Source organism: Ovis aries, chromosome 6 (genome assembly GCF_016772045.2).
Source record: "Ovis aries strain OAR_USU_Benz2616 breed Rambouillet chromosome 6, ARS-UI_Ramb_v3.0, whole genome shotgun sequence".
In the NCBI taxonomy this organism is placed as follows: domain Eukaryota; kingdom Metazoa; phylum Chordata; class Mammalia; order Artiodactyla; family Bovidae; genus Ovis; species Ovis aries.
In genome coordinates this window covers 103,606,228-103,632,213 of record NC_056059.1, presented here as the reverse complement: position 1 = coordinate 103,632,213, position 25,986 = coordinate 103,606,228, and the positions used below count along the sequence as shown (strand labels likewise).

The window sequence follows — 25,986 nt, the reverse complement described above, 5'->3', positions numbered from 1 at the left end:
AGACCTGCTGGACACAGATCATCTCCATTAAAGGCCTGTGGGACCGTGAGAGATGCAGGAACACGGAGATGGGCTGTGCCGGGGGAGGGGACAGTTTCCAGGGCCCTCCTTTCATTTCATGACAAAATGTCAGGCTATGAATAACTTCTATGGAAAATTAATCATGGACAGAATAATCTTTTTAGCCAATAGATCTACACTTGAATCTTCCATGACCTTGGACTTGTGAATTCAGTCGGTCAGGAAAAGAGCTGTGAACTCGCAGGAGGTACCTGGTGTTGAACTAGGACACGTGGCCTCAGTGAGCCAGGGAGGCCCTGGGGTCAGCAGAGAGGTAGGGCATGGAGGAAGGAAGGGGACGCACCCTGAGAACACCCAACTCTGGACCAGGCACCGAATCCCAAGTGTCCCATTCTTCATTAACAGTCCTGCCGGCTGGATATGATGATGGGTTTGGAAATGAGTCTTGCACGGTCACACAACACTTCGATATTGTCAACTGAAAAAAAAAAGCACAACCTAAAAGCTGAGAATTATATTTTATTTGGTGGACAAAATCGAAGACTTAACCCTGGAACACAGCCTCTCAGATCTCAGATTGCTCTGAAATACTGCTCTCAAGAGACAAGGGAGGAGCCAGGATACACAGGAGTTTTTGCAACAAAGATCAGGTAGTCGGAACATCAGTAGATTACTGTTAATTAAGGAAAACCAGATATGTTGAGTCAGGGAATTGGGTGCTTTTCTGTGTACGGGGAGGATGCAGGAGTCTGGGCTCACGGAAATCATTCCTTTGATCTGCCCCTCAGCTCTCTGAGGTCAGTATCCTGTGCTTTCTCATCCTGTGTCTCCCCAGAGTGCATGGTAGGAGGGGCTGCCGCGTCCTTTGTGTACCGATAGCTGCTCCATCACTCAGTCGTATCTGACTCTTTGGGACCCCATGGACTGTAGTCTGCCGGGCTCCTCTGTCCATGGAATTTTCCAGGCAAGAATACTGAAGTGGTTTGCCATTCCCTTCTCCAGTTTACCAATAGGGTAGCGATGTTCTCTCATTCCTAAGGCTCAGAGTGCTAAAGGCAGATTCACACTCGGGTTGGATTTCTCTAACCCTGCACACCCTCCTTCCCTGCCCTCCTCTTTGTTCTCTTAGTCTGAGCCGTTGGCTGGAAAGTGCATTCCAGGGCCGGCAGAGTGTGACAGCAGCCAGAAGGGAGGGCTGACCTTGATGACTTAAGAAGCACTGAGGTCTGGGGCCGGGGCTGGGGTGGACATCCTGGGCCCAGGCCAGGTGAGGTCCCAGGACCTCAGTGCGGGAGCTCAGCACGGGGAGCTCCACAGCAGGGCGGGTATCACCAAGCCATCCACCAAGAGGGGCACAGCGCAGGGGCCTGACCTGTGAGTCTCAGGAAGACTCTTTCCCTTTGAGCCATCCCCAGCCCACCCGTTTCCACTCCTGTGTGCCCCAAACTGGACGCGGCTGCTCTGCCTTTAAACTTCAGAGCTGTGTCACCGTAGGCCCCTGCCCTGCTGCCTCCCGACCGGGCACCCTGCACAAAGGGGCTAACTCTGAGCCTGGTGGACGGAGCCGGTCCTGGGAAAGGTCTGGAGGAATGGATCGGGATAGCTAGACATCCAGCACTGTTCCTAGGGACTGCTCTTATTTCCCTGAATTCTGCCTTCCGTTCCAGAAGTGTCTAGAGATCGAGAGTCTGTTAACCCCAGATAAGCACCTGCTAAGACGGGAGGTGACCATGGGTGAAGGCAGGGTGTGGTGTCGGCCATAGGCCCCCTGTATTGATTGCTTAAACCAGAAAAAGGGATTGGTGAAAAGTGATTAAAAAAAAAAACCTTTTTGTTATGCTATACACTGTAGGAGAGGTTGTAGTGAAATCAGTGAAGTTACATGATGCTTTCGTAACTTAAGATAACATTTTGCAAAGTAAATATTGCACGAGGTATGTGATATTTGGACCCTTGGATCAAGTAATTCACCTGAAGACCCCATGCCAGGAGAATGCCTCTCGAATAAAAATACACGCAAAGACTGGTTTGTGGCATCGTTTTATAAAATTACGGAGTCTGGGAGTAATCTAAAGGCCCAATGGAGAGGAGAGGCCCAGAGGCCCTGAGTGTCCCCTCGGTGGGATTTCTGAGCCACTGAAGTGGTACATTTAACTGCAGGGCCGCATGCAAAGTTGGTTGTGATTCAATATTACAAATATATATGTGTATATTTCAAAATGTATGTACTGTGATTGTGACCTCCCAAAGTCAATCGTGTGTAGATGACTGTCTTGGAAAACATACATTTGGTTTGTTTATTGGGGTGCTTGGCATTGGGGTGCAGGTTCTTTAAATCATTAAATAAAGAACCTCAGGGACTTTCATTCCATCTCTTGCATCTTTCTAGAGCCCTGTTCAAGCCTGAGATCAGCCGCTCTGGCTGCAGTGAACCCCGGGGGCGACAGTGGTTATTGGTCTGTGCCCTGCTCTGTCCCTGTGCCTGGAACAGGGGTTCCTTCCTGGAACCCCTCAGCAGCTTTGCGGTCCCTGCTCCCTGGCTGTGTGGCAATGGAGGGAGCGTCCTGGCAGGTCCTCTCCACACCTGCTCTCATGCTCCTGACTTGGGGCTGAAGCCTGTTTCTGCCAGCCCCTCTCGTCCTCCAACAAGCGACAAGGACCAGCATGGTGACAGTCCGTCTGCTTGCTTTCCTGTGTTAAAGGGCCTGCCAGGGGAGAGGTGGACACGCCCTTTGAGGAAGTCCTGGAGAAGGCCAAGGCTGGGGACCCCAAGGCACAGACGGAGGTGAGGACCAGTGTCCACGGGGAGGCTCAGGGGGCCCGGGACAGGCTGGTGCTGAGCATGCTAGCTGGGCGTGGGTACAGCCTGCCTGCACCTGCCATGTGCGGGCCCTCGTGTGTGGGGTTTCCGTGTTTGTGGTGTGTTGCTTTTCTTCCCACCACCCTCCGGGGAACACGTACGTGTTCACCTCTGTCCAGCTCACACCTGAACTTGGGCATCACCTCCTCTGATGCCAGCCCTGCCTCCCGCCTGTCCGCATGACCCCACCCCCTCTCTCATCTCATCAGTGGAGGGGTGGGGTCCCCACACCCTGCTCTGGCTTGGGAGCACTGGGTGGACTGGACCAGGTGAGGGAGCCCAAAGCTGCCTGGTTTGGGGGAGGGGCAAGGCAGGACGTGGACTGGGGGCCCGCGCGCTGCACGGGGAGGCTGCCACAGTGTGTGGTGTGATCAGATCGCGCTTGCAGGTGGGGAAGCACTACCTACAGCTGGCTGGCGATGGGGACGAAGAGCTCAACAACTGCACCGCCGTGGACTGGCTGACCCTCGCCGCCAAGCAGGGCCGGCGTGAGGCCGTCAAGCTTCTCCGCCGATGCCTGGCGGACAGAAGAGGTAGGTGAGGTGGCTTGGAGGGACCCACGAGGGATGCTGTACTACTCTGCTAAATTAACAACCGAAATAGCAATAGGGGAGCCCGGTGCTGGTGATGCATGGGGAAAAGTAAGTGGTTTCTGCTGCACTCGTGGCTTTTCCGCGTAGATGGTTTGGGAGTATAACATGGACTATTTAGGGAACAAAGCCATTTTCATCCTCTTTAACTTGTGGTGGGGTCTACAAGGAGATATACCATCTGGATTCTCATCCTAATTGAGGAATAGCCCAGGGAGCCAAATTGGAGGGCATGACAGGCCTGAGGTAGGAGTAGCACTTTCTGAACTGACTTTCCATCCGGTCTAAGCGGAGCAGCTGGGGACTGGGGCCCAGCGAAGGGCCCACCCAGGCAGGCACTCACTGCCAGGACGGGCGTGGGTGCTGGGGGACAGTGATGTGTAGCCTGGCCACTTGGGGATACTTACTATGTTATCCTGCCCAAGGGAAATGGTTCATTCCTGGTGTCAGGGAAAAGTGTTTCCTGAAGGTTCAAACCTCAGAAGAAAGGTGAAAGTGTGTGTGTCATAACGGGGGCCTTTTTTATCCCACTCAGATTGCGGAAGTGTTTATGGTTGTTATAGAAAACTTGTACTACATAGAGAACATAAAGATAGAAATTATCTCGAAACTCAGAAGTGCTCCGTAGTTTACTATTTTTCCTTCTGGTTTTATATTGGAATTTTTTTTTTTTTTAACATTAGGGTTATCATATACATATGTATAAAACAAAATTTATATACATTATTTTATGTATATATATTTATTATGTATGTATATCTAATGTATAGAAATTATATTTATTAACATTATTTATTATTGTATAGAATCTCCTTTCTCTGGACATTAGGCTGATGGCTTTAATGACTTAGAACGGTCATGTTCTGCTGGCCAGAATTTCTTACCAAGCCAGTCTCTCTTGCTTTAGGGCAGGTGGGATGGGCTTGCCTTGGCCAGTTGAGTCAGTGTGGCCCCCAGAATTCACGGTTGGAGCCAGTGGTCTTCCCAGAGGCCCTGAGGGGGCCAGGGCAGGCCTGGAGACTGGCCGGTGTGTGAGGGAGGGGGCCAGGTCTCACGTGGCCCACACCCTCCACCTTCTCACACTGAATGCATCCTGATCGTAAAAGAAACGTGGACTCCCGTGGAAGGTTAGGGAGATGCTCCAAAGGAGAAAAGAAATATCAGTCCTCCACCCCCATTCTCACTGTCCCCTGGGGTGGGGGTGGCCGGGCTGATGTCCCCCACGTGCAGGGGGAAAGGCGGCCTCTAAATGGCCCATGAAACCTGCTCCCCATCTTTCTGTGGGCTAGTCTTGCCCCCTGGGAAAGGGCCATCTACGCGGGGACACTGCTTCTGGCTGCCCTCGGAAGGGCTGATGCTGTGAGTGTAGGGGTGCCCCCCGTCTTGCAGCCTGGCCACTCACTGCAGTGAGACTGACTGGGGTTTGAGACCAGCTCAGCCTCTCTGACTCTGTGGCCTTGGCGCCAAGACCAAGACCACCACCCCTGGGTGCCTCAGTTTCTCCATCTGTGAGATGGGAAGAGTAGCACCCCACCAGAGAGGTCCTTGTGAGGGGGAACCTGGGAAGGGAAGGAGCCAGGAAGGTGGGGAGGCCTTGCCCAGCGCCAGCCTTCCACGGCCACTCGGCGAGCATCTGCTGAAAGCCTAGGCTGAGCCTCCCACCCTCGGGGACTCAGGCCAGACACTTGTCTGGCTGGACCCTCGTTTCTGCCCTGGTGACGAAGATGCCTGCAAAGCCACTCGTGGGAATCGCTTCCCAAGCCCCTTCAGGCGGGGCTAGCCGGGGCTGGGGCGTCCCTGCCAGCTTCCAGGCAGGCGGGTGGGCGACCCCAGGCCTCTGACGCCTCCCTCTCCCAGGCATCACCTCCGAGAATGAGCAGGAAGTGAGGCAGCTCTCCTCTGAGACCGACCTGGAGCGGGCCGTGCGCAAGGCAGCCCTCGTCATGTACTGGAAGCTCAACCCCAAGAAGAAGAAGCAGGTGGCTGTGGCGGAGCTGCTGGAGAACGTGGGGCAGGTCAACGAGCACGGTATGCACTCTGCCCGTGGGGCCTCCTGGGCTTCTGTGCCAGGATCCTGGGGGCTCTATGGGAGCTTCTCGTGGGGACCTCGCAGGTGTCCTGTAAGGCTCCGGAGCATCCTTCCTGGGTGTCCTGTTCCTGGCGCCCCTCAGGGCACCCCCCAGCTCTGGTTCTACCTGACTCACTCCACCCCTAGGGTTCTCTCACCTGCTGCCCATGGGTGGAGCTGCAGGCCTTGGCGTGTCCAGGGTGTCCTCCTCCTCCTCCTGAAGGGGACAGGGCGTGGGGAGGGTGAGAGTTGCCAGCAGCGACCTGGGTCCCTGAATCCCCGAGAGCCTCTCCAGGGCTGGCCCCATTGCCAGCCTCTTCAGTGCCCCCACCTCCTTCTAACCCGGCTTTGCGAGAAGGGCATGGGCAGCCGGAAGGACAGATGGACCAGGAGAATGGGCGTCCCTGACTGGGTGTGGTCTCTCCGTTTCCAGGAGGGTCGGGGCTGACTTCTGTCTCTTGGTAACCTTGATAAGCACCTGCCCAAGGCTCCACCCAGCTTCCTTCTGCCCCAAGGGGGAGATGCTGGGGGTGGCGGTGGGGCTAGGGCCACCTGCCACGCATCAGAGAAGATGGGTGGGTGGGCACCTCTGCCCCTTCCCCGGGCAGGACTTGTCTGATCTCTGATCCTCTGGGGCCTGACAGAGGCGGCCATGAGGCCTGGGGCTCCAGTGGCAGGACCCCCGAGAGGCATGCTCCACCTGAAAGGCCCAGCCGCCCCTCGTGGGGCCCCAGCGACCTTGTGGGGCCACGTCCCCACCCCGTTCCTGCTGCTCCCTCACCTGCTCTGGGCTCACCTGTGATCCCGTGACCCCTCTCAGTCACGGCGCCCCTCCCCTTGTGTTGTCTCGCCCTGTAGTCCAGCCCCTACCTGACCCAACCCTGCCAAGGCCACCTGGAACCTGACACGGGAGACCCCAGTGAACGCCTGCCTGGGTGTGGGTGTTGCAGGGGGAAGGTGTCGACAGAGGGCAGGATATCTCAGTCCTGGCTCAGTGTTCACCCACTGAACTAACTTCTGCACCAGGGCTGGGGACACAGGAAGGCCTGCCTAGTTGCCCTGGGGAGCTTGGTCTCTTCCAGGGAAAGATCACACCAAGGGACAATGCCAGCAAAGATGTCCGGGGGCAGGCTGTGCTGATCAGAGAGTGTGGTGTGTCCAGGGCTCAGATTGTGCCCAATGGGGCCTGGGTCACCTTGTGATGGAGGTTGAGCAGTAGGGGTTCCAAGGGTTGGCCCTTGCATAGCCCTCCAGGGCTGCATGGGGAACACTGACAAGTTTCTGGGGGCTTGCAGGGGATGGGGGCTTCCCTCATAGCTCAGTTGATAAAGAATCCGCCTGCAATGCAGGAGACCCCAATTTGATTCCTGGGTCGGGAAGATCCGCTGGAGAAGGGATAGGCTACCCACTCCAGTATTCTTGGTCTTCCCTGATAGCTCAGCTGGTAAAGAATCTGCCTGCAATGCAGGAGACCTGGGTTCGATCCCTGAGTTGGGAAGATCTCCTGGAGAAAGGAAAAGGCTACCCACTCCAGTATTCTGGCCTGGAGAATTCCATGGACTGTATAGTCTGTGGGGTCACAGAGAGTCGGACATGACTGAGCGACTTTCACTCACTCACTGCAGGGGATGGGGCAGTCAGCCAGCCTTGACTCTCCCCCATTCTGTCCGTGCAGATGGCGGGGTGCAGCCCGGGCCCGTCCCCAAGTCCCTGCAGAAGCAGAGGCGGGTGCTGGAGCGCTTGGTCAGCAGCGAATGTGAGTACGGCCAGTCCTGTGCTAGCGACACCTTTGGCCATGATGTCGCCCCCAGCACCCGGGGCATCGTGTCTGCGCACTCCCCAACCCCCATCAGTCCAGGCCTGGCCCCCCGGGTCTCAGAAGCTGACGGATCTTCCGTCCAGTTCCTTCAGAGCTATTGGTTGGGCATCAGTGTTCTGGGCTCTGGGATTTGGACCCCACTCACTGGGAACACATACACACTAGAGGGACAAGAGGGCAGTGTAACTGTCCCTGATGGAGAAGGATGCTGGGGCCTGTGATGGCTGTGAGCCCGCAGTGGTGGGGAGGTGGGTAGCCCGTGAGGGGCAAGGAGGTGGATGTTCCAGACTGAGTGAGCAAACCTCATTGGCAAAGGCCTGGGAGCACCCAGCAGGCAGTGGGGGCTGTCCCCAGCATGGGCTGTGGGGAGATGGGGATGTTGGGCTGAACTTAGGGGTGGGGGGTAATGAAGGTTTGGGCACATGCCTGGCACATACTAGGCCCTTGGAGGATGCGTGTTGGCTGGAGGGGCTAGTAGGTGGCTGGGCTACAGGGGTCAGGGCTGAGGGAGTAAGGGGATCTGAGCAGCATGGGCGGAAAATGTTCTGAAGAAGGGTCCACATGGAGCCTGGCTCAGGCAGCCCCCCCAGGACTTGAAGGGCAGGGGACGCTTTGGGGGAGGGATGGCAGGCCTGCCTGCCTCTCTCTCCTCTCATCATCTGGGTCTGAGAGGGGTCACCCGTCTCTGGTCTGACCCTGGCACAGCCGCTGCCCACCACGTGCCCATCTCCATGGGGCAGCAGTGCTTGTGGTCTCACCAACCCCACGTGTGTCCTCTCCTGTGCTTCAGCCAAGAGCTACATAGCCCTGGATGACTTCGTGGAGATCACTAAGAAGTATGCCAAGGGCATCATCCCTGCCGACCTGTTCCTGCAGGATGATGACGATGACGAGGTGGCGGGCAAGAGTCCCGAGGACTTACCCCTGCGCCTGAAGGTGAGTCCTTGGCCTGGGCCACCTGCCCGCCTGGGTGCCCCCCAGGAAGCTGTAGGTGGGAGACCTCACCCAGCAGGGAACCTCCAGGGCTGTGTCGCTTGTCCTGGGGAGGCCCGTGCCGCCAGGTCGTCCACGTAGCTGCATAAGGACGCGTCCTTGTGAAAGGAGGCCTCCCGCACATGCTCAGGCTTTGGAGGCAGGGGCGCTGTTGGGGTTGGGCGGGCCCAGTGGTTGCTGGACGTGCACGGGCATCTTTGCATCTTTCCCTGCAAAATGCCGTGTGGGGAGCAGGGTGCTGTGCGCTGGAGACCGCCTTTCACGTAGACTCCGTCCTTCGGAAAAATTGTCCATTTATGGCCCAGAAGGGAGGTCAGTTCCTCGAAGGTGCCTCCCCCCAGAAGCAAAGTGCGGTCTTGTGTTCAGGAGGGCTCTGCGGTGGTGCCTGTTTATCTGGATCTTCAGGGGTTTGGGGAGCAAGCAGATGTGGAGAGGGTGGCAGGGGAGGTGACCGAGGGCAACCTGAAGGTGGACGGGGGTGGTAGGAGGAAGCTTGTGTTTGCCACCGCCTCCTGCCAGCGAGCAGCCGTGATGACAAGGGATGAGTGCGGCGCGTCCAGATCTGTGCCAACAGCCAGGAGTGGCCGCTCACGCCCCTGGAGTCACAGCTTTTGTTTTCCTGACCATGTAGTTTGTGACTAAAAGGGGCAGATATAAGCCTTGGTGAAGTGTGACCACGCCCTCGCTTCACCAGTTTCTCCAAGTTCAGCTCAGGGGGTTGAATTTGTCTTCTGTATCTCCCTTTGCTGAGAGCACCAGGATTTTCAGAAGTCTGGCCACGTGGCCCCAGACAGGTCCATCCCCACAAGTGGCCAAGGGGACCCGGCCAGCACAGGGGGTCTCTGGGCAGACAAAGCATCACAGAGCTCCTGGCGTTGGTCCCCAAGAGTCCGTAGGGTTCTGTGCTTCCTCAGCTCCTGGGCCTGTGTGTGACCTGCCCACAGTGCGGTTGGAGTGTGAGCAGGATTGGGGCTGGTAATGGGAAATGTGCTGGTATATCCTCATCCCAGACATGGCCTCAGTGTAAGCCCCGTGCTAGGGGCTGAATATGGAGGCTCAGAAAGCCAAGGCCGCCTCTGGGAAGCAAGTTCCTCAGAGAAGCTGCAGCCCAGAGGGTGGGTGTGAAGGCCACGCTCCGGACCAGCAAGCTTCCTGAGAGCCCCTGAGGGCAGGTTGGGTGTCGGGGTGAAGGTTCTGAGGCGCAGGGTCAGGACAGCCCAGGAGCTGGACCAGGGAGGTCACCGCCTTTATTGAGGGCCCACCTGGGGGCAGGCCTGGGCTAAGTGTGTTTCAAATGCCATGAGAGAGGCATGTTCTTACTAACATGAGGGAGGAAAGGTGGAGCGTTTGCCATGGTTCTTGGCTAAAGAGGAGGTGCTCCCCAAATGCCAGTGAGGGTCAAAGGTGAGGGAAGAAGCCCTGTGGGCCAGGCGGTCCTGGCCTGGACATCCTAGTTTGCATTGTCCTGGCATAATTACTAATATTGCCTGCTTTCAAAAACATCTCAGTTTGAACAGCAAGTTATGTCACATTCCTTACGGGTGACAAACTCGGTGCTGTAAGATGTCTGAAACTCCTTTTTGTGAAAAAGAGATTTCAAGTATCCTGACAAGAAATAAGCCTATTTTAAATTTTTTTTTTTCATTTTTTGCAATTGTTGTCAGAGCACTTTTGATTGCTTTACAATTTATCTCATTATAAGTGTTTTGGAAGGCTTCCCTGGTGGCTCAGTGGTAAAGAACCTGCCTGCCAACGCAGAGGACACAGGTTCGATCTCTGATCCGGGAAGATCCCACATGCGGTGGAGCAACTGAAGCCGCAAGTGCTACTACTGAAGTTTCTGCCCTTAAAAGCCTGTGTTTCACAGCGAGAGAGGCCGCTGCAATGAGAAACCCACGAACTGCAACAAAGAGTAGCCCCTGCTGTCTGCAACGAGAGAAGAAAGCCCGCGCAGAAACAAAGACCCATCTCAGCCAAAAAAAAAAGTGTTTTGGAAAAGAGAGAATGAATCGGAGCAGAATGAATTTCCTGGAACTCAAAGCTGTCCTGGCTTTTATTAACCACTCCCTGGGAACAGAGAAGGCGCACGTGCCTGGGGAGGGCCTGGCACCCCCAGTGGAAAGTGCCAGACACCTCTCTGCAAGCTGATGTGACCCCCAGGGACGTTCTAGGCTCCAGGCTTCTCCAGCCTTTGTGACAGATAAAACCTTCTTAAAGATAGATTCAGAAATGTCTTAAAATCATAACAGTGTTTGCATCACATTATTGAAAATCCAGCATGTGGACGTGCGCTCGGGTCTGAGCAGGGTCTCGATGAACCAGCCGGGACCCTCTGGGCAAGGGGTGGCCTCCTTGGTTGGCTGCCCAGGTCGGTACCAGGCAGTTCTCTTCAGGTTTTCACGTCAGCCAGGCGTGTCCAGGGTGAAGGCTGCTGGTGACCGCAGCCCCTGGTCAGGGTGCCCTTTCCCGTCCTGTCATGAACTGACTCCCTACTCGTTTTTTAAAAAAACTTCTTTCTTGCTCAAAGTGAAGTTCATTTTAATTTATTTGGACTGCCTCTACAGAAAAGGTTTCTACTGTCACAATTTGGTGGAGTCCCAAGCAGCAGGGCTTGGGTAGAAGCAACAGGGGGCAGAACAGGGACCTTAAAGGACAGCTCTGGTCACGGCGGCCACAGGGGCTCACTGTGTCAGCAGAGGCCAGCACTGTTGGATTGCAGGTTCTAGAAGCTTCGTTGTCTTTTAAATATCCTCTCAGCCATGTGATTGTGTGGTCTCAATAGGCCAAAAAAAACCCAACAACAACAATAGATAATGTGAATGGTTTTGAGCATTAGGAGTTTCAGGTTAATTTTAAGGTGCCAGCTACTTGGGTGCCTCCAAGCCAGCTCCCCCAAAGCTGTTCACCACTGACTGTGCAGAGTGAGAATGGAGGTGAGAACAGGGACACTGGGTGCCTCTGGTCTGTCTGGTTAGAGAGGCCCCGTCGACAGGGATTAGCAGAGCAGACAGCGGCTGATGCATGCATGGGTTCTTTCCGTTGTTGATGTGTCTGGCTTTTGGTTGAAGGGGCTCCTGCAGAGCTGGAGCAGGTTCTTTTTGGAGATACTGGTTTGCTGTCTGGCAAGTGTCAGATATGTGGGTGATACCACTCTAATGGCAGAAAGTTAAACTAAAGAGCCTCTTAATGAAGGTGGAAGAGGAGAGTGAAAAAGCTGGGTTGAAACTCATTATTTAAAAAACAGGGGATCATGGCATTTCGTCCCATCATTTCATGGCAAATAGAAGAGGGAAAAAGTGGAAAGAGTGACAGATTTTACTTCTTGGGCTCCAAAATCATTGCGGATGGTGACTGCAGCCATGAAATTAAAAGACGCTTGCTCCTTGGAAAGAAAGCTATGACAAACCTTGACAGCGTATTAAAAAGCAGACGCATCACTTTGCTGACAAAGGTCTGGATAGTCAAATCTATGGTTTTCCAGTAGTCATGTGTAGGTGTGAGAGTTGGATCATAAAGAAGGCTGAGAGGTGAAGAAATGATGCTTTCGAATTGTGGTGTTAGAGAAGACTCTTGAGAGTCTCTTGGACTGCAAGGAGATCAAACCAGTCTATCCTAAAGGAAATCAACCCTGAATATTCATTGGAAGGACTGTTAGTGAAGCTCTAATACTTTGACTACCTGATGTGAAGAGCCGACTCATTGGAAAAGAGCTTGATGCTGGGAAAGACCGAGGGCAAAAGGAGAAGGGAACCACAGAGGATGAGACGGATGGCATCACCGACTCAATGGACATGAATTTGAGCAAACTCCAGGAGATAGTGGAGGACAGAGGAGCCTGGTGTGCTGCAGTCCATGGGGTTGCAAAGAGTCAGACCTGACTTAGCAACTGACCAACAACAAGTGTCAGAAATCCCCACCAAGGCTGACTTTATGGTATCCGAAGTTCCTTGGTACCCTCCTCCAGACAGGGTGAGCACTGGGTCTCCTCCTGGGGAAGCTGGCCCCAGTGAGCTGGGGGAGCCCTGAGCTGGTTTGTTGGTTTCATCATTTTCTTGCTTGTTCTGAAACAGAGGGTAACTGTTAGTTAAATGAAGAATTCAGCTCTTTGAACATATACAAGTGGGGTTTCCCAGGTGGCTCAGTGGTAAAAGAACCCGCCTGCCAATGCAAGAGACTTGAGAGATACTGATTCAATCCCTGGGTCAGGAAGATCCCCTGTAGCAACCCACTCCAGTGTTCTTGCCTAGAGAATCCCTTGGACAGAGGAGCCCGGCAGGCTACAGTCCATGGGGTCTCAAAGAGGCAGACACAGCTGAGCATGCATGCACTCCCCCATGTGGGTGTCTATAGAAGTGCGCACACACACACACACACACACACACACACACACACATTGTTAAACACTCCTGTTTCCCCTGTAAGCCCAGGTCCCTCTTACCTGGAAAACTCACTCTGCCAACTTCTCCCGGGTGTCCTGGTCATCCAGAGTTGACACCCCAGCCTCTTGGGCAGATGACGGCCACACCCTACAGTCCATGGGGTCTCACAGAGTCAGACACAGCTGAGCATGCATGCACTCCCCCATGTGGGTGTCTATAGAAGTGTGCACACACGCACACACACACACACACACACACATTGTTAAACACTCCTGTTTCCCCTGTAAGCCCAGGTCCCTCTTACCTGGAAAATTCACTCTGCCAGCTTCTCCCGGGTGTCCTGGTCATCCAGAGTTGACACCCCAGCCTCTTGGGCAGATGGCGGCCACACCCCAGTGTTGCCACTCAGTCATGCTCCCCCAGGATCCCAGCTCCTCCTCTGCCCTTATGTTCATGGGGCAGAAGAAGCATGTCCCCAGGATGTAGATGGAGGCAGTGCCACTCACCTCACCTGGCTACTGACCGGGCTTCCATCACATTGCCCCTCAAATGGGCTGTGGGCTCCACTGGGCTTCCCTGCCCCGACATGGGTGTTCCTCACAAGGACCACCCCTCTCCAGTGTGGTCCAGTCCACGCCCCTGACCTCCTTGCGTGAGCCCTAGCACGGTCATGGACACGTTCTCTTCTCAACTCCTTCAGCTTCTTTTCCGTCTCCCTGGAGCCCTGGTAGAGCTGAGAGCCTCAGGACCAGGCAGGTGTGCGGACCACCCTGGGTGGCGGGACCGTCCCTGCCTCCTGCCCGAGGCTGATCCCCTACTTGCCTCCCTGCCAGCCCCTCATTCCTCTTCTCTTGTGGGAAAGGACAAGGGTTTCTGCTGCCCTTGGCTCTGTGTACAGTCTGGGGTTGGGGAGGTGGGACGCGATGCAGGGAGCACCCCCCGGGGGCTGTGTGTCTGTTTTGAGCACACGGGTGTGCAGGGGTGGGTGGTGCAGGCGGCGGGTGTTGGGGCTCCTGCTGCAGTGAAAATGTCACATTAGCCCTGTTACAGCTGAATCATTTCCATTCACGTGGCGTGAACTCTCCTTTCTGGAGTCCCCGCTCCTGGGATGGGCAGGGCCCAGGGTAGGCTGGTAAAGCAGCACTTCCTCTCCCCCTGGGTGGGTCACCCACCCCACCCCCAATCCACCAGAGACAGAGGCTTAGGAGGTGAAGTCCTCATCACAGGGGTGGCTGAGATGCAAATAGCCTGGTCCTCTGTTGTCTTTGCAAGTGTGAGGCCCCATGGGGAAGGAAGAGGGGGCCAGGTGGGCTCCCTGAGGCACCCAAGATCTCACAGGGGAAACCGGCACTCATGAGCCTGGAGACCCTTGTGGACTGTCGGGTACAGTCAGGGACTAAGGTTCGGCGGAGGTAGAGGGCAGACCCTGCAGAACTGGGTAGAATCAAGGGCAGGTTTGTGGGGACCATGTGGAGCATCACCGCCTAGAGAGAGAGAGCTACAGGTGGAAGGACTTTGCAGACCGAAGGACCCGCCATTGGTTGAAACAGTGGGTGAGTTCACTTTGCCCAGGGACAGGCCCCGGTTTCAGGGAGACTGGAAGGGCCAACCAGGGAGCAGTGACGCGGCACAGAGCGGTCCAGGTTCTAACGCCCCTCCTTCGTCTCCACCCCTCCTCCCAGGTGGTCAAGTACCCCTTGCACGTCATCATGGAGCTCAAGGAGTACCTGATTGACCTGGCGTCCCGGGCGGGCGTGCACTGGCTGTCCACCCTCGTGCCCACCCACCACATCAACGCCCTGGTCTTCTTCTTCATCATCAGCAACCTCACCATCGACTTCTTCGCCTTCTTCGTGCCCCTGGTCATCTTCTACCTGTCCTTCGTCTCCATGGTCATCTGCACCCTCAAGGTTTTCCAGGACAGCAAGGCCTGGGAGAGCTTCCGCGCGCTCACCAGCCTGCTCCTGCGCTTCGAGCCCAACCTGGACGTGGAGCAGGCCGAGGGTAACTTCGGCTGGAACCACCTGGAGCCCTACATCCACTTCCTGCTGTCCGTCTTCTTCGTCATCGTCTCCTTCCCCATCGCCAGCAAGGACTGCATGCCCTGCTCGGAGCTGGCCGTCGTGTCGGTCTTCTTCACGGCCACCAGCTACATGAGCCTGAGCACCTCGGCCGAGCCCTACACCAGGAGGGCCCTGGTGACCGAGGTGGCGGCTGGCCTGCTCTCCCTGCTGCCCACCATGCCCGTCGACTGGCGCTACCTGAAGCTCCTGGGCCAGACTTTCTTCACGGTGCCCGTGGGCCACTTGGTCGTGCTGAACGTGAGCGTGCCCTGCCTGCTGTACGTCTACCTGCTCTATCTGTTCTTCCGCATGGCCCAGCTGAGGAACTTCAAAGGCACCTACTGCTATCTGGTCCCCTACCTGGTCTGCTTCATGTGGTGCGAGCTGTCAGTGGTCATCCTGCTCGAGTCCACCGGCCTGGGGCTGGTGCGGGCGTCCGTGGGCTACTTCCTCTTCCTCTTTGCTCTCCCCATCCTGGTGTTCGGCCTGGCGCTGATGGGCGTGGTGCAGCTGGCCCGCTGGTTCGTGTCCCTGGAGCTCACCAAGATCGCCGTCAGCCTGGTGCTCTGCAGCGTCCCCCTGCTGGTCCGCTGGTGGACCAAGGCCAACTTCTCCGTGGTGGGGATGGTCAAGTCCCTGACTCGGAGCTCCATCGTCAAGCTCATCCTGGTGTGGCTCACGGCCATCGTGCTCTTCTGCTGGTTCTACCTGTACCGCTCAGAGGGCATGAAGGTCTACAACTCCACGCTGACCTGGCCGCAGTATGGCTTCCTGTGTGGGCCGCGGGCCTGGAAGGAGACCAACATGGCCCGCACCCAGATCCTGTGCAGCCACCTGGAGGGCCACCGGGTCACGTGGACCGGCCGCTTCAAGTACGTGCGGGTGACGGAGATCGACAACAGCGCCGAGTCGGCCGTCCGCATGCTGCCGCTCTTCCTGGGCGACTGGCTGCGCTGCCTGTACGGCGAGGCCTACCCGTCCTGTAGCCCGGGCAACGTCTCCACGGCCGAGGAGGAGCTCTGCCGCCTCAAGCTCCTGGCCAAACACCCGTGCCACATGAAGAGGTTCGACCGCTACAAGTTCGAGATCACGGTGGGCATGCCCTACAGCGGCGCCAATGGCAGCCGTGGGCCTGAGGAGGACGACGTCACCAAGGACATCGTGCTGCGGGCCAGCAGCGAGTTCAAGGACGTGCTCCTTCACCTGCGCCAGGGCAGTGTCATCGAGTTCAGCACCGTCCTAGAGGGCCGCCTGGGCAGCAAGTGGCCCGTCTTCGAGCTCAAGGCCATCAGCTGCCTCAATTGCATGGCGCACCTCGCGCCCGCCCGGCGGCACGTGAAGATAGAGCAGGACTGGCGGAGCGTCGTGCACAGCGCCGTCAAGTTCGCCTTCGACTTCTTCTTCTTCCCCTTCCTGTCGGCGGCCTGAAGACGCGTCCCCTGCAGGAGCGGCGGTTGCGCGTGGCTGCCAGGACCTCCCCCATGTGCACCCCCCTCCCCCCCACCCAGCTGGACGGCACAACACTCATCTGTGTGTGTGTGTGTGTGTGTGTGTGTGTGTGTGTGTGTGTGCAAACGCAGGGCTTTGGAGATCCTCAGTCGCTCACGGCCGGCTCACACCTCTGTGAACAGGCTGACCGCTGTAGCTCTCTCCACCCTGAGCGCCCGGCGTGGTTGGAAATTGCATGCACGGCCTCCACCCGTAGCCCCGACCGACCTCTCCACGTGCAGCTGGTATGCCAGCCAGACTAGGATTCCGGTGCCCGGAAAGCACTTTACAGACACTTGTTCTCCCTCCTGCACCTCCCCCACGCACGACCCCCACCCCCCTACCCCCTCATTTACTTTCGTTTGAGTTTGTTCTTTGAATAACCAGTAGTGCTGCTGTGTAAACTTGATAGCCTTTCTTATTTATTTGATCCCTGCTAAGCCTTGACAGCTGTTTGCCGAGCCCGGGGGTGGGGGGGTGGGGGCTGCAGAGCTGCTCTGTCACGTGCCTGGGGCCCCTCCTGACTCAGATGGAGGCCACACGGGCAGAAGCCCTAAGCTCTGCTTTAAGCAGCCTACCCACCTGGAGGCTCTCCTGCCTGCTGGGTTGTGGGTGAGTTTGCCAGGGTCTTGCCCAGATTTACAGGGACCATCCCTGGGTAGATGCGGGTTTGATCCCTGGGCCAGGAAGAGCCCCTGGAGAAGGAAATGGCTACCCACTCCAGTATTCTTGCCTGGAGAATCCCATGGACAGAGGACCCTGGCAGGCTACAGTCCATGGGGTCGCAAAGAGTTGGAAATCATGGAATCTGGATTGCAAACCCTTCCCAGTGCTCCGAAAAGCTAGACCATGTTCAGAACCAGAAAGCAGAAAGTCAAGGTCCTGAAGCAGCTGAAATAAAAACCGTTGGTGAAATTTGCTATCCTTTAAGTCATTTTTTTTTAAGTGCATGCTAGAGAATCAGCAGGTGTCTACACTTGCACTGAATTACACACAAGTACAGTTTGAGTTACAAAGAGCGGAATTCTCAATAAGCAACCCCAGCCCCACTGGGCCAGGGACCCCACCACCCAGCTGTCCACTCAGGCCTTGCTAGGTGTGAAATGCACATGGTTTCAGTGATTTGAGAAACTCAACGCTGCTGAGAGGTTCATTACATGGTCGTTCGTGACTCAGTAGCTGCTGCCTTGTTCGGGAGTATCCTGTGTTCAGAACCATATCCTGTGTTCAGAAATGAACGATGATAATCCCATAGCATTATCATCAGACTTGAGCCATGCTGGGGGCTCGAGCAGCTTGGGGTCCCTCAGAAGCCTTAGCGCCCTGGGTGGGGGTGCCTGTCTGTCCGGGTCTCTTGGGCAGGAGGACATGTCCTCCTGGGTCCCTCTAGTCCCTGGCGACCTCTGCTTTCCCCTAGTGGGCCGTGCCCTGACCCAGTGAGCAGCAGGTCCAGTTTGTTGTGTGGTCAGGAAACCTGGAGTTGTTCACACATTGGTCTGTGGTCGGGACTTGGTTCAGGGAGCGGCTGCCTCTGTTTTGAACATGCATCTCAGCGTGGTGGCCGGCAGCTGCGTCCTTGTACAGCTGACCCTTCCAGTGTTGTCCTCCAGCCTGGTCAGTTCTGCCTGACATCCCACATGTTGGAAAGTGCTCAGGAGGGCAGTGGCCCTCAGAGCTGTGTGTTTGCTGCCAGGTTTCTTCCCAGGCAGTGAGATGAGGTTAAAGGTCAGCCCCACCCCGCTTCTGATCTGGAGGTTTGTGAGGCCCTGAAATGGGTTCATAGTTCAGCTCTGCCTCCCAGACTCCCCACGGATGGTCCAGTTGCGAGAGCGGGGCGGGCGGAGCTGCCTGGTTTTCTGAGTGAATGCAGATGACCTCATCTCATCCTCCTGGGCCTGGGGGAGGTGCCGTGACAACACTGATCCGCAGAAAACAGTTTCGGGAGAGGAGGTCACACTGAACAATGGGGCCAGAATTAGACCGTGGTCCCCTGGGCCAAGCTGTTACTCTGCTCCCCAGCAGAGCTGCCCCCTAGGAGCAGAAGGTGGGGTGGTCTCATGGGAGGATTGCCCTGGATCTGCCGTTCAGCCCCTGTCCCCAGGTTCCAGCATCCTGATCTAAAAAATGGTGAGTCTGGGTTAGATCAGTGGTTTGCAAAAACTACTGGGTTGGCCAAAATATTCTCTTGGGTTTTTCCATAGGAGGGGATGGAAAAACCTGAACAGACTTTTTGGCCAACCCAATACCTAGCAATGAAACCCTTTTTTAAAAGTTAGATGTACAGAACTCCAAGTGAAAACAGTGTTATTTGTAAGTTTCGATGTAACCTACACAGCAGACGAGAAAGGAGGCCACCCGGCTGGTTCGAACCCCTCGTCCCAGCTGTGTGACCTCAGACAGCTTCACCCTTTCCAGGCCTCCGGTGCCTCTTCTATGACAGGAATGTAAGAGGGCTGGCCTCATTGGTTGTTTTTAGGGACTAGACTAGTTAATTTTATTGCAGGGTGGTTACAACAGTGTCAGGCACTAGTAAATACTCATTTGTGAATGTTTTAAACATAGTTAAACATTCATGGAACTTCAGAACCGATTAAGAACCTTATACAGGCCCTTGGGCTTCCCAGGGGGCTCAGAGGTAAAGAACCCACCTGTAATGCAGGAGATGCAGGTTCAATCCTGGAGATGTGGGTTCAATCCCGGGTCGACCCCCTGGAGAAGGAAATGGCAGCCCACTCCAGTATTCTTGCCTGGAAGGTTCCATGGACAGAGGATCCTGGCAGGCTACAGTCCATGGGGTTGCAAAGAGTCAGGTATGACTGCGCACATACATACACACGTATAAGCCCTCACCAGAAGAATGTCCCTTCTAGCTTTTTAAAAACTTAACCTTTGTGAAAATAATTCATGTTTGGCCGAACAGAACTTACCGGAGTGGCTGAATCCCAACAGGAGCCTCGTGTTGGATGGTACTCTTGTCTATACCCTCTTCCTCAACACTATACCCCCCGGGACCCACCGTCTTGCCTTTCTCTCTGCATCACGACTTTAATTCCTCATGACTACATATCCAGAAAAGGTTGGCTGGTATGTGTGGCTTATGATCTCAAACATTCCTTATTTAACCTAACTAATGAGCTTTGGATGCGTTCGCTGCCGCCCTCGAACAAATATTTATGGCACTGTGATGCTGAGCAGATGCTGTAATTCCATGTTTGAGTCAAACCCAAGTCCCACCCTCGGGAAAATCACCCAAGTCAGATGTGAGTGGGCCCCTGATTCAGACAGAAGTGCCTCCCTGCCTTCATACACAGGAAGTGCTGTGAGGGCCCAGAGAGGGTGGAACCCAGCCTGGGGTGGGAGACAGGGCCGGAGGGCTCCTAGGAGGCTGTGGGGTCTACCCTGTTTTGATAACAAGGGGAAGGGTGGGATTTGTCGAGGTCAGAGGAAGACTTTTCAACCTTCGGGGCACCCATCGGAGCCTCAGGCATCGCCTGGGACGCAGGAGGTCCCAGAGGATAGAGCCTGGGGTCCAAGGGCCAGGGTGGGATTGAGTCTTGGTCTTGCAGGCAGCTGCAGCCCCTCTCTTGGCTCTGAAGCCAGGGCCCTGGTAAGGTCAGGAAAATGGACCGAGGGCACTTTAAGACACAGTGTGGAGGAGGAAATGGACAGTGGAAAGACCATCCCCGCTTTCCCAGCAGACCTGGCTGGCTGGCCCTTCAGAGGCAGATGCTGCTTCTTTGAACAGTTTCCACGGGACTGTAAACATCAAAAGGCCCTTGGCCCCTGTGGTCCTGAAGATCCCTGGCCAGTTCACCATCATCCTTTCCTATTGATAAACAGGCCACGCCTGAAGGGCCCAGGACCAGATGGTAGACGCATGGAGGGATTTACAGAGGTCAGGCTGTTGGGAGCAAAGGCTCCTGCTTCCGGGAGCTGATCCCCACTCCCTGCGAGGAGGGGAGGGGACCTAGGTCTCAGCATCACTGTGGGCCTTGCACTTTGTGAGGCCATTTGATCCTGATATCTAGGTCCCATGACCTGCCACCTGCCCTCCCAAACATACACACGTGAGAATTAAAGGTTCATGTCTGTGTTGTGTGGGCTTGGCCAAAGTCACACGGCCAGGAGGTGGCAGAGCTGGACAGAACCAAAGCCTGTTCTTTTTACAGAGCTGTGAAGAAACCACCATTTACCTGGGCCATAAAATCCCTCTTCAGAACAGAAGGATCACCCTCAGACCTGCCAGGAAAGAACGGTGGTGACCGCAGGGGCCACCAGCAGATTATCCCGTGTTTGAGCACCCGCAGGGGCCTTCACCTTCTCTGGGTCTGCAGTGTGGGGGGGTAGGGAGTGGGGTCTCACGATGCTACCATGAAACCATCACAGCCTTTGCACTGCACAGGGAAGACCCTGTTGAGACCTGGAGAGGGTTTGGTACCAATTTCCCATACAGTGCGTTGATACCGCCAAACGCCAGGACTCGGAGGGGCATCTTTCACGGAACCTTCCCTGTCCATCTTCTCTGGGGGTGGAGAGCAGTATCGGAAAGACTGCCCTCAAAAAAATTAAAAAAATAAATAAATAAATAAAAATTTTTAAAAAAGAAAGAAAGACTGCGCCCCCCTTGTGGACATGCCTCAGAAGACCAATTCTTCAGGACTTTCCAGGTGGTCCAGTGGTTAATAATTCACCTTCCAATGCAGGGGAATATGAGTCTGATCCCTGGTCAGGAGATCAAGATCCCACATGAAAAAGTTAAAGAAGCAGTGACAGTCCTTAGTCAGGTCTGACTCTTTGCAGCCTTATGGACAGTAGCCTGCCAGGCTCCTCTGTCCATGGGGATTCTCCAGGCAAGAATACTGTGCTGCAGTGCAAATTAAGCCTGTGCCCTGAACTATTGAGCCTGCGTGCTCTAGAGCCCATGCACCCCAGCATGGAAAGCCTGTGTTCCACAACGAAGACCCAGTGCAGCCAAAAAAAAAAAATCAGTTTTTCAACATTCCCTTATTCAAATGCTCTTTTCCTTTTTTTTTTTTTTTCATTTCCATTCCTATATCCTGAACACACCTCATGTACCTGCAAAAACTCAAATTTCTCCAAGTACCTATTTCAGAGTTGTCCATAAAGCAGGACCTTGTCGTTCCTGAACATGCTGTGAGACCGCAGAATCCTTTAACCCTCCCAATTCCCGATCCGCACGTCTGGGTATCAGGGTTGAATCCACACCAGTCTGCTGTGCGCACATGAACCTCCCCGTGAAGCTCTGGGAGAGTGTACTTCGGCTGGCTGGGTCTCCACCTGGGGACCAATGCCACTCGGTCATCATAAAAAAAAAAAAGAGTATTCATTTGTTCAACAAATTGGTGAAGAGCAGTTTGAAGTTCTTCTGTCACTGAAACTGAAGCACACACTAAAGGCAGTGCTGATGGAGAAGGAGAGTGGCTGTCCTCCTGGTACACGGAGGACAGAAAGGCTCGGCATTATGATGACAGTGCCCTTGACAGATGAAAATTTCCAGGGGCCTCAAACCCTTACAGCAGATAGGGGAAGAAGGGGTTATAAATCATATATGAAATGCATGGATGAAAAAATAAAATATACACGATAGCTACTTTTAGAAAGTAGCAGGAGGAAGAGATTAGGATAGTCTTCAAAGGGTATATAGCTAACATTTTTATAATAAGATGTTGGGATGAAAAGTTCCCCCATGATCTAACTATTTGTGCACCCAACCACTCGTATTTTGATGTGTTCTTGGGAACTCGCTTATGTCACTTTCTTAAACGTGGTGTGAGGAACTTCCCAGATGGTCCAGTGGTTGCAACTTCATCTTCCACTGCAGGGGGTGTGGGGGTCCCATTCCTGGTCGGGAGTTAAGATCCCACGTGCCTCACAGCCAAAAGAGGAAAAAAAAAAAAAACAACCCAAAACATAAAACAGAAGCAGCAAATTCAACAAAAGCTTTAAAAACCCCCCACATTAAAAAAATCTGTAAAAAAAAAAAAATTGATATGAACCTAAAATTCACCACTAGTGTGGGAAAGATCTCTAGGTGGGTCTGAGGGCCCCATTCTATACCCTTCTTCACTTCGGTTGGCCCCCTTTGCCGAGTTTTCTTGGGGGACTTCTATCCCCTCTCATGCTCTGGCCCACGCCTGGGTCAAAACCCTCCCCCTGGGTTCCCTGTCACTGACGTGAGGCTGGACCAGGGTGGCACACAGCATCGTGAGTCCGGCTGGCTTATGAGGAGGTAACACTCTCCCTGGGCCCCTGCACGGCTCGCCCCAGCGCCCCTTGCCGGGTTCCCACCACACGCTGCCCTGTGTATCCCTGCTGGGCAGGAGCACCTTCCCCGACACCCAGAGGATATCTCAGGCTCCTCCCTGTTCCACTTCCTCTTCCTTCTCTGCTCCTTCCCATCTGGCTTCCATGTAGAAGCTCTTGTCCACTCCCTAAGAGCTAAACACCCTAGAGTCGCTATCCCTGGGTAAGCCCAGCATTTATATTCTGCTCAGTCTCAGCCCTGCCTCTCCTAGCCTCTCTGCAGCCCTGGTCCCAGCACTGAGCTTCCCACCAGCCCCACCGCAGGGCTGCAGACCACCCCCTGAAGCCGGGGCTTGAGGACAGGGGACGCCATGGATGGGGTCTCGCTCCTGGGCTTGGGACCCTTCTCAGGCCTGGGACACTGTCCCAGTCTCTGTGTTTCTCTCTAAATCTGGGACCTGGGTACTTGTCTCCTTTTCTTTTCACTTCCCGGCTGCCTCCCCCATTCTGCCCTTGGGGATTCTGCCCCCCAAGGTGGTGCCCGATTGCCCCAGACCCCCCCTTGAATGCTGCTCTGGGGAGGACAGGACAGGCCCTTTGATGGTGACCAGTCCCCCCAGGCAAGAGTGACAGGGACTTGCATGTGGGCCAGTGGTAGGGTCCAAGTCCCCAGATCCCAAGCACCAGCACCCACAGGCCCTTGGCATGGCTCCTGGGACTCTACTCTCACCCGGAGGTGCCCCCCGGAAACCCTTGGATTCCTGCTGTCTGCCTGTTGTCCCCTAAAGTGAGGCTTTTTTGTTTGTTTTGATTTGATTAAACCTCCCCATCTCCCTGCTTGGCCTCCTTGAGGGTCTCTGTCCCCACCATGGGGTCTGAAGGCCCTGCCCAGGCATGTAATTGACTCCCATGGGACCTAGAAACTCTCAGAGGTTCTTAGCGCTCTGGCTAAAGCTGGATATCTATAGGACCCCCTCCACCCAGGGGTGTCTTCACCTCTCCGCACAGACTCACCTGTCTGCCTGCCCTCAGGCTAGATCCTCATCCCAGCTGCCCCTTCTCCTGAGTTTTCTATCCTTTTCTGGACTTGCCTCACAGAGTTCATTGTCAGTACATTTGTTGAGTCATTTCCTGTCCTGAGTGTGTGGATGTTTGAGGGCGGGTCATTGCCACCACCACAGAATCAGACCCTGATCCCATTGTAATTGGCACGCTGAGTGGGTATCTATCTTTTCCATCATTAGGACTGTTTGCTGGTAGTTCACAGAAATGAACTGGCTGACTCTGGCTGAAAAGCGCTACTGGAACTGAAAACAAGGGCTTCTCAGGGAGTTGTCCGATCACAAGCATTGCTACTGAGCTTAGGTCTGGCTGCCTGCTGCTCAAAATCAAAACACGAGTGGCAAATATTGTTAGAAATGGAAAACCCTGCTTTTAATCAGAAAGCCAACAATTTGGGGAGATGAGGCTCAGTGTCCGCAGAAAATCAACTCTGAGGGTTTTTCTTGGTGATGGAAGTTTTTAAAAGATAAAAAGGGATGTAATCTTAGTTAATCATTGAGATGGGAGAGGGGTAGGGTCATCACCATCTCCTCCTGTTACAGCCTCCTTTGCAGCCTTGTTGAGTCCTTGTGATCTTTCTTTAGAAACTGTCTTTCTTGTTCACATAGTTTGTTGATGAGATCACTGAAGGAGAAGCCAGGGAAGAGATCTGGTCATCTGTTAATTACTTATTCTTTATTTCTACTCTTTAGAACTACAGAAGGGACCAACATATTAGGCAAGGTATTAAAAGATTTGAAGGGTGGATTTGGGCCGGAGGTGAGTAGACCATGGTAGGGAGGGGGGCGGTGGCCTGGTTTAAAAATTAGTCTCAATGTAGCTTTGCTAAAGTGACAGGACAAAAGGGGTTTCCTGCTGAGGGCTGTTTCCTGTTAAGAGCTGCTTACAAACCCCCCTCTGTCAGATAATCATTTCATTTCTAGGGGATTACGGATGAAGGTCCGTTTTCTGTAACCGCATCATGCTGAGATTGGGGGCCGAGGTCTCAGCTGAAAGATATCAACATGAGTTTGAAGCATCTCTCTGGGGACAGTTTTAGTTGCCCATTTACGTATACAGGCAGAACAAGCATCTACAATTATTTTGATGCTCATAAAGATATAGATGATGAGCAATAGTGTTTGTCTCATTCTCTTGAGGCCAGTTCTTGGAATTGTTCTAGCCCGAGATTCAGTGCTGCTCAGGATGGAGCATCTTAGGTCATGGCTGCAGCCTGGTCATCACGCAGTTAGCTGTTCCCTCTGTGGCAGCCATATAGCATCTGTAAAACGACTCAGGAATATCAGATATTGAATCTGAATCTGTGACTGTAGGGTCCTAATCTCTGACTGATTGAGCCTGCTCGAGCTTGCTCTTCTGTGATTCAGGGAGGCCCGAGAGACTTCACTCTATGAACAAGAGGCATGGGACACAGAGGGGCCTTAGTACTTGGGAGGGCCTGCAAAGATCTGCTCAGTTCCAGCATTAGAAGGAAGCATCATCACTCTGATTTTCTTTATCCCTCGGAGGTCCCCTTCTTCTCTGGTAGTAAACCCTGGTCTTGAGCTGGACCTTTGAAACAGCCCTGTTTCCAGCTTCCTCTGCATGTTTCTAATTTCTGGCTACTGGGAACAATTAGAAGGCATACAACATTCTCCTCCTGGCCTGAGAGTCAGGGGAGAGGTTGGGTTGGCCTTGCTTGGGTCATCCACTGATCCCATGACTAAACAGGGCAAGACATCTGGGCCAACTCTGCTCTCAGCCTGAACACATGAGGGAGAAGAAATTTCTCCCAAGCCAGTTCATAGCCGAATTACCAGTAGAAGGGAAAGTGGCTGGTGCTGGTGATGAACAACACCGTTGCCATGCCCTCCCAGGTTGCAGGCAACCCAGGCTCTGGCCAGCAGTGCCAGGGGTCCCAGGGATGCATGCAGACCTCAGACCATCCTCCTGGGGGGTGTTGGTGGTCCCGTTCAGCCTCCTGCAGCAGCCTCTCTTCCTCCCCTATCTCCGCTTCCCCCAGCCCCCTCCTACCTCCTACAAGCTGTCCTCCCATCCTTCTCACAAGGTCTCTTCATTCTCATCACGGACGCACGCTATCCTGATTTCTCTCAGGGGACCAAGCTGCAGGGTTTAGCAAGACTTCCCTGAAGCTTGGTCCCAGTGTGAGGGAAGAGCGATGATGTCATTAAACAGGCTTCCAGGGGGCCCATGCTCTGTGCTGACCACTTATGCAAGGATCTTCTTGTTTAATCTGCACTACCCCATGAGATAGGTACTAACATTCTCCGTGCTTTGCGGATGAGAAAACTGAGGTGTGGCAAAGGTTGGTAACATCCCCAAGATCCAGAGCTGCCATCAGGGCCAGGATTTGAATCCCTGAGCTGGACACCAGTGTCC

At 54.5% G+C, this 25,986-nt stretch overlaps 1 protein-coding gene across 4 annotated transcripts in view; it reads left to right on the top strand.

Annotated features, from left to right (window-relative positions):
* Positions 1-17,196, top strand: part of WFS1 (wolframin ER transmembrane glycoprotein) — a 44,677-nt gene extending 27,481 nt beyond the window's left edge. For all 4 annotated transcript variants that reach the window (XM_042251622.2, XM_042251623.2, XM_027971171.2 and 1 more), the window contains 6 exons: positions 2,724-2,806; positions 3,270-3,414; positions 5,329-5,499; positions 7,215-7,295; positions 8,149-8,294; positions 14,413-17,196. In XM_042251622.2, the coding sequence (XP_042107556.1) occupies positions 2,724-2,806; positions 3,270-3,414; positions 5,329-5,499; positions 7,215-7,295; positions 8,149-8,294; positions 14,413-16,221 (2,435 nt within the window). In that variant the 3' untranslated portion in view covers positions 16,222-17,196. The remainder of the gene's footprint in view (positions 1-2,723; positions 2,807-3,269; positions 3,415-5,328; positions 5,500-7,214; positions 7,296-8,148; positions 8,295-14,412) is intronic.
* The last annotated feature ends 8,790 nt before the right edge of the window (positions 17,197-25,986 follow it).